The 12,976-nt window shown below is 35.9% G+C and overlaps 1 protein-coding gene across 4 annotated transcripts in view; it reads left to right on the top strand.

The window, feature by feature from the left end:
- DIP-delta (Dpr-interacting protein delta) overlaps positions 1-12,976 on the top strand; it is a 79,658-nt gene that overhangs the window by 52,385 nt on the left and 14,297 nt on the right. For 2 of the 4 annotated variants that reach the window (XR_015271959.1, XM_020942415.2), the window contains exons 2-3: positions 9,410-9,886; positions 12,177-12,283. Coding sequence is in view for 2 of the 4 variants with exons in the window: in XM_020942415.2 (XP_020798074.1) it covers positions 9,772-9,886; positions 12,177-12,283 (222 nt within the window). In the remaining 2 variants the exon portion in view is untranslated. Of the gene's footprint in view, positions 1-2,655; positions 3,150-9,409; positions 9,887-12,176; positions 12,284-12,976 lie in introns of those variants that run through there. The other 2 variants (XM_086833966.1, XR_015271958.1) reach the window with 2 other exon arrangements.

Genomic DNA, 12,976 nt, shown 5'->3' with positions numbered 1-12,976 from the left:
AGCAGAGTATAAAATGTATAAAAATAAAAGGCAAGCGACTTTATGTTTTATTTATGAGCCACGCACACAAACACACACACAAAGTTCGCACAGGACTCCCTTTTTTAATGTGACCAGATCAGGGAAAGAGAAGGAAGTGAGGAAAACTTGAGGAATAATGAGGCATCAAAGAGGTAAGATTACTTTTATCGATATGCAGATGTCTCATTACCAAAGAAAGTATGTTCGGGAAGAGGTCAAAGGTCGCATTTCAATGTAAACAGATCGGAAGAAGGGAAAACAGGGCAAAGTTATCGATAACCCATTATGCTTGTTCCTGATTACCACTGAAAGTGGCTGCCATATGTTCGTGAAAGGGTCAAGGGTTAACTACCCAGCCTACCCCAAGTCAAGTTCCTCCCCGAGCAACTTAAGCCACAAACCGCAAACCACAAATCGCCGTTTAAATATTAATACATCAATCCACTTAATATGCGAGTTTGTGCCATCGAATGATGTAATAAATATAAAAGGAGGAGCACACAGCACAGACACTCGGATAAAGATGATGCCCATATGCTGATGCTGTATAAATCCTTCTTCAGCTCCATCTGCAGTGTCTGTGGGAATCGGAATGGGAATGGGAATGGGAATGGGAATGAGAGTCTCTCATCCACTTCACTTTATGATGAGTTTTCCCCTGGCCGGGTGATGGATGCATCGGCACACACACACACACACACCATAAAGGGACCACAAAGAGATTCTCCATTAAAGTTACAGCAACACACACAGACTTCAATGGATTTTCATATTTTTCGGACTTTTGGTTGTGGGGCCATTTTCTTATTTCACTCCGACTGGCAAAAGTCAACCGCAATATGCCAGAAACGCAAACAAAATTGTAGGACGCCAAAGACAAAACAAATTCCTGGCATAAGCGCGCACTTCCTGAGAATCCTCCATCGTTTCCTTCATCCTCCCTGCTGTGGTCCTTGGATAAAGGAAGTGGGCCCCTTGTTTACTTGGAGAACTTATAAAGAAAACATCAACTTGGATTTCCGACACAAACTGACTATGGAATGGGTGCAACAATACTGGGGAAAGGAAAAACAAGCTACCCACAGAACTGGCAGATATCAAAGCAAAATGTTGCATTAAAACTTAAGAAATCATTTGGAAGGCCGCCGGGATAAGCGGGGAGAAATAGAATATATTCCTTGCGTAACACTCAGGCCCCAAAGTTTCCAAGGCTGAGCACTTGTGTGTTATGATTGCCCGAGCAAAACCTAATACAAGTCCTGTTGTGATAGGCAATGTCACGCCCACACGAGCCTTGCATGGGAAATGTTTTCTTTTTCGGGAAATTATCGTTACTTATGAGTATCTGGGAAATTTGGAAAGCATTTGGAATATGTAGATTATGTCTTACAGAAAAGTGGGTTCTCTCTTTGAACATTATAAATACTTAGGATCTTTCTGAACTAAGAGCTCTTAATAATAAAATGCAATTTTTATTGATATAAATTTAATAACAAAGTAAATAATCTAATTATAACAAAAAAGCATTTTTAATAAAAATTTAGAAACATTAATACTGAAACTTAACTGAAGTGAACCGAGTATTTAGCAAATAAAATGAAATAAAATAAATAAACAGTATTCCGGAATAAAACAAATATTCCTCTCAATACCCAATATTTTTAGATGTGATTAACTTTTAACAATATCAGCTAAGCTATCACTTTAGTAACATAGTTATAAATTCATAGACTCCTTTAAAAATAAATTCCTTAAATTTTAACAATATATTCCGAGTATACAAAAATGTTCTATACAACTTATGAAGTATTTAAAATAGTATTGATAGTAAGGATGTAAGTTAATAACATCTGAAAGTATTATGGTATCAGAGTTATTTTAAATTAAATAAAAGAATTTGGTTTTCTACCTCAAAAGCTAAGAAGAATATGCTTCTTTGACATTCAGGACAGGCTTTACAAAATATAAAATCATTATTTAATGTCATACAATTATTATTATCTATTATTATTTTTAAGGTCACTGAAGCTATATGTGATATCCGTAGTTATTTTCCCAAAGTAAATTCTAAAACATTTACCAGAAAGGTTCATAAAACTTTCTTATATTTACGTAACGCTTTAAATTCCTTTTTTAAATATTTCCGGATTCAGTCACCTTTTGCTGATGGAATCGTAATCCCACATCTCTCTTCCATAAATCCCCATTCAAGTTCAAGTCAACCCTTATTATGTGAGGCCTGAAACCGCAGCGAAAAGCCGGTTCGCTCGTTGGAATTAATTTTGGCTTACACATTCTTGGCCAATGAGATTTATGCGTTGCTTACACATTGTTGTTGTTGTTGTTTCGTTATACTTTCTTTTCCGGGCTCTCTCTTTTTCTCTCTCTCTCTGTATATGTGTGTGTGTTTCACCCACATTTTTGTCGCGAAGAGCCATGGTTTGGGGGGGAGGGAAAAAAAGGCGCTAACGAAAAATATATTTGTTTTGATTTGAGTTCCGCTTTCGCCTCGAATTTCTTTCAAAAGCCGAAGCCAAGCCGCACGTGTTTCGTTCGAAAAAAGCCGACGCCTGCGCCGAAAATGATTTCGAAACTTGACGAAACTTTTGGCCTTTAACGAACTTCCCGCGACAGGACACGAAGCGAGAGAGCATTCGGGCTTCACGAACCGAAGTCCTGTCGCCTTTGCCAATGAAGCGAACCATTGAGCTGGCCGATGCGAAATCAGTTTGACTCGAACTTGCTCCGGAAGTGGAAGTCAGCCCCGCGAGTTTTCCACAAAAAACGCATAAAAAAAAATATATAAAAAAATCTGGGAACCAAAATAATAATAAATAAATCATAGATAAATCCAAAACACGTACACGTACGAGTTAATGGGCAAATTACTCTTTGAAAATAAATACAAGTTCTTTGGTGCTTATAAAATCAATTAAAAATCAATTATTCGCCAGTGTTTTTTAACAATTAATTCCGTGTGTGGAGTTGTGTGTGTGTGCGGTTGGTCATAAAAATAATTCGTGCCGCAAACAGCAGGCGACAATAAATTTTGCGGTTGGATCGTTAAAATTTCGCTAAACCTGAGTGCAACGGCAGAAAGCAGCAGGAAACCCAGGAAAAGCGACTGAGTACGGGTGTTGGAGTTTGACTTTTTGTTTCCTTTTTTTTTGTATTATTTTTTTTTTATTTTTTAGCCATTTGCATTCTGCATTTGCAGGCGCTGGTCGGAGGGGAAAAATTCATTAAAAATACAGCTGCAGCTCAAGACGAGACGAGACGAGGTTGCTCGCTCAGCCCTGTGCCACATAAATTTCACGGCAATCAGCCGGCGCTGCAAGTCATCCAAACTTCATTTGTTGCTACTTCGGTGGTACTCGGTGTGCTCGGGCAGTCTCTCTCTCGCACTCTCTACTTGCTCGCAGGATCCTTTTGCTCCTTGGCCCTGGTCTGGCTCCTGCAGCTGAAATATTGCTTCCATTATTTATGTTAAGTTTATGCAACATTCTCCCTGCTTCCTGCTGCTGCTGCTGCTGCTGCAGCACCAGAAGCAGCAGCTTCGACTCTTCTCTTGTTTTTAATATCCTTCAGCTTGTAAAGGAATTACTTGCTCCTCGAGCCGGCAACTAAGAGAAAACCCCGTCTCAAGTCTAGCGGCATTTGGCTGGGACTTTCCCGGTTTTTCTTCTCTTTTTGGTATCATCGTCTTTCATATTTTTTCAGTTCGTCTATTTCCATCATTTGGCTCGTTATTCAAACATCATCTTTCTGGTTCATTGCACTAGGTGGCAGGATAAGGATAAGGATAACAAGGAGCCAGCAGCCAGCAGTGGGGTATTATTGCCATCGAGTGCATTAATAAATCAATTGTTTTTTGCATCTCAAAGAACCCGTTTAGCAAAACGGGGATTGACAGTTCCTATGATAGAGTGAAGCACAAAAGCTGAAATGTAATCGCTGTCAGACAATGCAATTTGCTAATAAGTGAACTCTAATTGGTCTTGCAAGGAAATCAAGGAATAGAACGTTCTCTAAGGTGGAGAGAATTTAAATTAATAGAAAGTTTGCAAAAGAATTTTAGTACGTTAAAGTAAATCAGAAGCAGCCAAGTTAATTAGGGTATTTATGAAATAAAAATATCCATAAATAAGCCTTTAAGAACTTGATTGAAAAAAATTGGTGTAGTTCCTTTTTCTTTAATCATTATATTATTTAATAATTAATACTAAGTTTTTTGATCATTTTCCAGAAAACAAAGAAATCTTTCTTGTTTATGTTATTCTTCAGGTTGTATTTGTTTTGTTTTTAAATTAATAAAATATATATATTATATAAATATATATATTATTCAATATATAATTGAATTAAAAATACATAACTTTTCAATCTTTAAACCAATTTAAATCGTTCCTTATTAAATTTTAACAACCGAAACAAGTATATAATAGCCTCCAGAAACCCAATTTAATTTCTTCACATTTCTAATGAGGCACTCTAGTAGTTTTCCCAACCAAAAAAGAGAGCTAGTTTCTTTTTCGCGGAAACTAACCGTAAGCTATTTGGTTACCAAAATGGACCACAAGGATATGTGTGCTTCTGCATTCTCGCCTCAAGCTCATTAACTGCTCGGAGCGCTCTTTGCCAGATTGTTATTTTTCCCCACAGCTCGAACAAAGGATAATTGAGGGGAAAACAAAACATTTACTAATTAGCACTCCAAGGCTGCACACAATGACTGTAAAATTATCAAATCGTTTTCTGTTTTCTGTTTTTTCTTTTTTGGTTATTAATGAAAATATAAAGGAAAGGATTTGTTGGTTTTTCGTAGTATACTTTTTTGGGAGAAATCGTTAAGAATGAGAATGATGTGTTGGCAACAGAAGGAAAATAGGTTTCCATGAATTTTCTTATAGCAGTTATGCAAGTATATTATTATATTTTAACTTTTTTAGTTTTTACTAGAAATACTTTCAAGTTTTTAACTTACTATTATTTTATAATTTACGGCATATATATATCTTATTTACTTTTGTATAATTTTTTTAAGTTTTTTTTATAAATACCTTTTGAATATTTTTCTACTCTTGCATGGCTATTATAGTCAAAACCTTGTAACTATATGGGCAATTCTCAAACTAAAAAAAAAAACGTGTCAATACTTTATATTCTTGACCAGCATCACTTGCCGAGTTGATCTAGCCATGTCCCGTTAAAAAATAATTTTTCCAAAAATTTTATGAAGGGTTACATCGGTGAAATTTTCAAATATTGATCAAAAATTTTAATTTTTTTAAAAGTTAAATTTTGTATGCAGATTTCTTAACCTAATAAAAATTAAATTTAATGCTTTTTTTGGCTTAGTTATGAGATGTTAAAACTTTGATTTGTGGAAAAAATTTTCATTTAAAAATATTGATAAATATTGTTTCAAACAATGCGAATATTTGGAGCTTAGTTATGATCTATTTCCTAAACGATCTTATAAATCAGTTACAAACTGCCTTGGTATATAAACTTTGGCTTCCTGAGGTTAGTTTCCTTTCCAGTTAATATAAATTTTTGATATTTTTTTATATTTATATAGGATATTATTATTATGTAATCACAGTGTAATACAATCATAATTTTTAGATAAATGTTTACACAGAGTCAGAAGTCAAAAAAGAAAGTTTCCTCTATTACAAGGTAGTTACATTGTTTTCTGTATACTGGCGATATTTTTAAACAAACGCCGTTTAATTAAATATTTAATGAAATATATTTACTATATATATTTTGTGAAGCTTGAACATAGTTCAACATTATTTTTAAAATTGTTGGGATAGTGTACCCGGCATTCTGTCTCTGTGTTCCTTCCCGGATCCCCCCTCCAGACATCTGGGAACAATTCCATTTGCGCGCTGGCTGTCAGATCTCCGGGCATTGCTCAGCTGCCTGGCCGACAATTCTGCAATTCTCCTGTCGCAGCCGCAGACAAAGAAGTGGAGACAGACACAGGAAGGGCTGGGAGGAGGAGGTGGGAGGAGGAACAAGAGGCAGGAGGAGGAGCAGGACCAGGACCAGAACCAGGAGCAGGAGATGACAGCCATGAATGCCATTTCTTCTGCTACCTTCGAGCATAATTTACATTGTATTCCGGCTTGAGTGTGCAGTTGAGGCTGTCTTTTATGGTTTGTCTTGGCTCAATTCGCTTTGGCTTTGGTCTCGTTTTTTTGGATTTATTTTTTTGTCTATTTTAATGCTGAATTTTTTCAGCACAATGCGAAAATTGTACTTGTCACAAGGAGCGAGAGCGGAAATGCAACTTGGCTTCAATTTATACATGTCAAGCTTGTTAAGTTGGCCCAAAACTGGACTCTGGCAGACTGATTGCATCATAATTACCCCCAACTGCCTTCTGTATTTCTGATTTTTACCCCCTAAGTGCTTTTTAACGAGCTCTCTTTTCGGTTGCTGCCTCCACTGCCACCGTTTGTTGTCCGTTTTAGGGGAAAAAGGGCAAAAATAGTCCTGGCAGCAAACAACAACAAATTTGAACATTTGTTTCCCACGATTTTCGACCGTAATTTTCCCCAGTGAAAACAGAACCCATCCAACAGAGCTAGCCCTCTCAATTCTGTCGTAATAATCTGGTACATGGACCCCATAATTTGTAATTTCAACCTAATTACTTGAAACCCAGATCCCCCGGCCATTGTGAGGGGGGCGTGGAGAAAGAGCGGCCAAAAGCCCAGCTAAACAATGTTGTTGGCAATAAAAAATGTCAAAAAAAAAGCACAGCAAAAGGCAACAAAACGCCCATTTTGGGTTCAAAAGCACAGACACACATGCATTCACATCAAGGCCAAAATGACACGCCCACTCACACGCACAGAATATATGTGATTTTTGTGTTTTTGGATCTGTATCCTTTTGCTGGTGACATATGTTAATGATTTGACGGCAATTTCTAGGTCATAACAATTGATTTTTACGCCTGCCCAGGGGTTATTTTTATTCCGTTAATTAAAAATAAAGGAGAAATATAATTGTTTTGCTAATGCATTTTTAAAATGAGTTGGTAATTAACCTAAGAGCGAAACATACTTATTATTTCCATTTAAGAATAACATCATTTATATTATGAAAATAATCCTCTATTTGTGAATCACATTTTATGACAAATTTGATTTGTTTTGACATTTTAATTACGCAATAGTTTTAAATAAAATATCAAATTAATAAATTCAAGAGCATTAATATTTAAATCCTGTGTCAGTCAAAAAAGTTTCCCAGCATAAACAATATATATTATTTGTATGTATATATTTTTTTTCGGTTGAAATTAAATATTTATATATTGGAGCGGCAATTCAGTTGAGTTGAGTAAATGGATCAGCCGAATTCCGGTGGCTGGATGGAAAGGGGCAGACAGGATAGGTCTGACAATCCAGGAAGCTGATATGGAATGTTCATTCATATTTCATTTTGCGAAATTGTTCGCGACCAAGTCAGTGAATGCAGCAGAAATGTCAGCCTAACAGTCAGTTAAAGTGCATTGCAATGGAAAAACAAGAAACAAAATTGGTGGGAAAACATAAAGACTAGTGAATGCTCTATAATGATTTCTAGGGAAAGATATAACGAGATGCAGACCAGAAATGTATGATCATAAAGGGAATGGAAGTTTAAATTAATAAAACAAAATCCCATAACAACAATACTATTCCCAAGGAATCTCTTCAAGTTCTCCCCTTTTTCACACCCCTTAATCCCATCTAATAGTTATATCTTATAACCTCTTAACCATTCCCCTTTCGATTGCCACTTATACTAAAAACCCGCAAATATGGCAAACTCAATTTTTCCTTCGGAATTCCCTTGAACATCAAATGTTAACAACAAAAAACTGCAACAAAGGCCATTGAAGTGCAATGAAAATGCCGTCCATATCCTGTTGGTAACAACGGTTACAACTGAAATCAGCGGTCACGATGACGGCAAACCGTAAAAGTAACTGCTACAATGACACAGCCGTTACTGCCCATCCAAGGCCCATCCATCGTATCGTAGTAACACACACACAACGCATTGCCGTGGCCATAAAATAGTAACATCAATGAAACGCATTCATACGTTCCCCAATATATATATACTCGTCTATATGTACATACATACATCCGGACAGACGATGGCCGACCGGAATAAAGTGCTATTAATAATAAATGTTGCATTGGTACAGGGGGCGAGCCAAATGAACTTGGTTTTGGCCAAGTCCCCGGCAGTGCCGAAAACAACCAGTCATAACCCCCAATAACCCCCTTTCAAAGCAAGGGGATTCCCCGCAAACTGCAATGGAAGCGAGCATTGTTTTTAAGGGTAATTCGATAAGGGTAATTCAAAGGCAATTTCAAGTTTGCATTGACAAAACAAAATTAACAATAAGAATATTTAAGGACTTTCTGTGGATGTATACACAATTATCGAGAGTTTCTTGAGCTTAAGAAAATGTTTTGTATGGGTTAAAGAATATGTAATCATATTTGTTATAGGGGTTTTTGTAAAATTGAGGCATATCAGGGTTAATTTTAATCAAATTGTATTATTTTAAAGATGCTTAAACTAGAAATTCATTTAAATGGGATATAAAATAGTCAAATATTAATTTAGTGTATCAAGTTCCTCTAAGTAAGTTTAAAAGTTAAACACTTTCTTGACTTATAGAGTTTTAAATGTGCTGCTAACTTGGTTTAAAATTAATTTTTAAAGGTCAGTGCAGAATATAAGAACTCTTTGATATATATACAATATTATCGAATAATATTCTTTTTAAGCCGAAAGCTTGGTACCATATCTATATAAATCTAAAAATAATAAATAAAATGCAATCCTCCATTTCATTCTTATTTCTAACCTTCATAGTTTTGATAGTTTTAATAATTAAAAGCTTTCTCAACTTATATTTAAAAATAATAATTAAAATTCACTTCTAAATTGTATTCTTGTTTCTAACCTTAGCTTGATAGTTTTAAAAAAATTAAAAACTTTCTGTACAGTTTAATGTTCCCAATAAAAATATGTATAAATATTTACAAGTGATGGGTATTTCCATATTCTATCAATAAATTTACACATGTTGGTAGTATAAGTTGTAGTTGTGCAACATACAACATTGTAAAGCCCAGGCAGCAACAATAATAGGAGCAAGTGCCGGGACAGGAGCAGGAGCAGGATCAGGACTACAATAGCAAACGGCAGGACGGCTGCCATAATAATAATAAATGCCATAATCCCCTGGAATCGGCGTTCCTCTGTGGCCATTTCTCTGCTTTCTCCGCTTGTGTTTCCTGCATTTTTCTTTTTATATATATATGTATATATATATTTTTTATTTTCATTGTTTCGTCCGCAGTAACAACAACCGCATCGACAACAACAGAAACAATGGCCAGAGTGCAATTCGACGCGTCAAGTGAATTAAGCGATTTTTAAAGCTTTACGCTAAATGAAATTTGAATTGCCAAAGTGTTCACTTGTGTGTGCAAATTAAATTACGCAAATCAAATAAATGTTTTAACAAAAAACGAAAAGGAAAATAAAGCGAAAAACAAATAAATACGGAAGCGGAAAACGAAAAATCAAAATAATAGAAAAATGTGGCCCAAACAATGCCATTGGCAGTGTGTGTAACGAATAAAAAAAATAAATATTGCATCAATCATAGATAAATACATCGCTTAACAATAGCACAAAAGTAACTAAGCAAATAGTAAAATGTTTATTTTAACAGTAATTAAATTGCTGCTGATAGCACTAAATATATTCCCCAGTCGATTCACAAATCGACGGATTATGTTCATCATCTACATGACGAATCTGGTGACGCACGGTAAGCTTTACTGGAATTCTAAATTATTTTTACATAAATTTATATCGAGACCATTAAAATTTATTGTTAGATAAGCTGCATCTCATTTAAATGCAAGAGCTTGTCGATTAGTTTGATGATAAGTTGATAATATATTGTTGTTGTTGATTATATATTCAATTTCATATTGGAATAAATAAGTAAAACAATACGTCGAATTTTTGTGTTAGGGCTAATATAGCTAATAATTAAGAAGGATATATATTTTTCTATTAGAATAAATAAATAAAATATAAGAAAGGTTTATTGTTACAAGGCTTTAGGTTAATGAGGTTACTTTTTGCCGTTTTAACTTTAAATATATGTATTTTAAAGTACATGTACAATTAGTTTTATGATACTTAAGTAAGTTAAGTAAGTTAAGTTTTGTAGAAAACTAAAGTTATACCATAAATTAATTTGCATTAGATGGATATATAAAATATTCTGGACTATCTTTTCATAGTCTTATTATATATTTTTGCAAATCTTAATTCTATGTTAAAAATATTATTTTTCTTCTTTGCCTTTATGGAAATCCAAACTAATAAACCAATAAAAAATCCAAATGATTACAAAAAGGACATAAACTCATATAGCTATTTATAGGAAAGATTCCATTTTAATTTCATTGGAATTTCATAAAAAATACTTTGTAAATATATCTTAAAAGTGTTTCTATCATTTTAATTAAACTTACCTTAAACCAACCTCTTGAACCTTTCGTAATTTTTTGTCTTTCCCTGACAACACTTTTCTTTTAGAAAATCCTTTAACAAGCTTTTCCATACGCTCGTATTTCCGCTACCAAATACGTGTTCTTTGCGCCATGTTGAAACTGTCAGATCTGGTCATAATTTAATTAAGAAAATGAGACCTCAAAACGTTGCCAACGCCGCTTGTCCTCGCCGGCAACCCAAAACTCTAGCTTCCACCTCCTTCCACGCCCCTCCGCCCCCCAAAAAGCCGTGAACCATGAGACAGGTGCAATGTTGGTGCCTATCTGGCTGGAGGCAGAAGGGGGGCGTGGCAGTGGAAAGAGGCGTGTGCCGACTGCAGGGCGCAGATAACGGGAAACACGGCCCACATAGACTTGGTCAGGAGACAGACCATGTTTTTACTTTTTTTTTGTATATACCAATTACCTACGCAAAAGGTGTTTTGAAATACTAAATATAGAAATTCAAGAGGTTTTCCTAATTTCCCTTTAAATATTTATATATGATTTTATTGGTTAAATAGTTATTTAATTAAATATCTTATAAAAAAGTTAAATCCTTAGGTACAATTTCGCTCTTGTAATGAAAATCTTTTCCCAAAAGAATTTCCAAATAATCTTGGTTATTTAACCAAGTTAAGTTAGTTAAGGTAATATCTTAACTAGTATCTAATGAACTGCCTATCTGAGGTATCTCAAAGTCGAGTGGGTAAAATGAAAATGATTTTATTTTCCTATTTTCTTTTTTTTTTTGTGTGCAGCACTTCCGCGGCAAAGACAGTGGCACGAACACGAGCTGAATGCATAGAGTAGGAAAATACTCGTGCCAGGACAAAAGCTGCAACAGCGGCAGCAGAGGCAGCAGCAGCAGCCTCAACAGGCTATAACTACGTGCTGCCATTTTCCCCCATTTCCCTGGCTTTTCCATACCCATTCCCGGGGCCAGATAAAAAATTGCTTTGTTTAATTATTTCATAATGACGCTGCGGCTGCGGCTGCCACTGTTGCTGCTTCTGGTGCTTCTGCTGCTGCTGCTGCTGCTGTTGATTATATTTGGCCTGTGGGCCAGGGATTTCCGGCAACAGCTGCTATTGCTCCTCCATCAACATTTGCACTTCTTTATTTTTATTACCCCGGCACACTTTTAGCTGGCCTTTAATGACTTCGTTATGGTTGCCATAGCGATAGCTATGCCTTACCCACAAATTATTCATACAGTTCAAGAGTTTTCTACGAAACTATACTTCAGAGAAATTTAGCATAGAAATATAATTTAAACCAACATTCTAAGCTAACCAGAAAGGAATTTAGTTATGCAAGATTTGAATTAAACTAGAGTTAAAGTTCAAAGTTGAAATGTATGTAAATAAATAATAATATTACGTATACGTAATTTTTAGGGCATAAAACCCCTTTAGAATTGTAATTTGAGTATTATCTTAACAAAGCAGAGGAGTTTATCCCCTTGCTTAGGCTTAGAATTATGCTCCTCTAGTTTTCCCCTCTTTTTCACTCATTAACTAACCAACTTTTCCTGACACTTTCCATTTGCAGTCATGATGGATGAGCCACGTTTCGCACAGCCGATACCAAACGTTACCGTTGCCGTTGGCCGAGATGCCAATCTGCCCTGCGTTGTGGAGCATTTGGGTGGCTACAAGGTGAGAAAATTGGGTATGGGGGAAAATGTCTGGTAAGGGAAAACCCGCCCCATACAGAAGGGGATGAGGTGGACTGTCATAAATCGTGCGTAAACTGAAACGCAATGGTCGAACAACGGCCACTTGATGAAGGAGTTGGTAACCGAGACGGACACTGTCAAAAATCAATTTCACAAATTGCACAAGGACCAAGGCCGGACTGACTGACAAGCAGAGGAAACTGATTTTCTTTTTTTTTTTTTTTGGTCACAACTCAAAGATAAAGAGGCCCATCGATATATTGCCCCCATTCTGCATTCTGTCTTCTGATGACTTTCAGCTGTCATTAGCAAAGTCAACGTATTGTTTGCCTTTGCCCGCAGCAACAATTTATGAACTGCATATATGCAACTAATCCACAATAAGCTAAAGATACCCTCTGGAGTCTCTTCGACCAAGGAAAATGGCTAGAAAATCACTTATCATTTATCTCCCTCAGCTGCTGGCTGGCTGGGCGCACACAGCGAGCTCATAACAAATCACAAATATTTACTCGCCATATCAACTTCATATAAAACACTGTCCTCGGGACTAGCACAAGTCCTGCTCCTTGCTCTTATTGGACTTTTGTCAACATTGGCCAGAGCCTGGACCTGGGACATAAGGGAAAGTTGGTAGTAAAACGGGGCAGAAAGGCGAGAAACTCATTGCTGT

This window comes from Drosophila serrata, unplaced genomic scaffold (assembly GCF_035046125.1).
Source record: "Drosophila serrata isolate PLE 108 unplaced genomic scaffold, ASM3504612v1 contig_272, whole genome shotgun sequence".
Taxonomy (NCBI): Eukaryota; Metazoa; Arthropoda; class Insecta; order Diptera; family Drosophilidae; genus Drosophila; species Drosophila serrata.
This window is presented reverse-complemented; position numbering and strand designations above follow the sequence as displayed.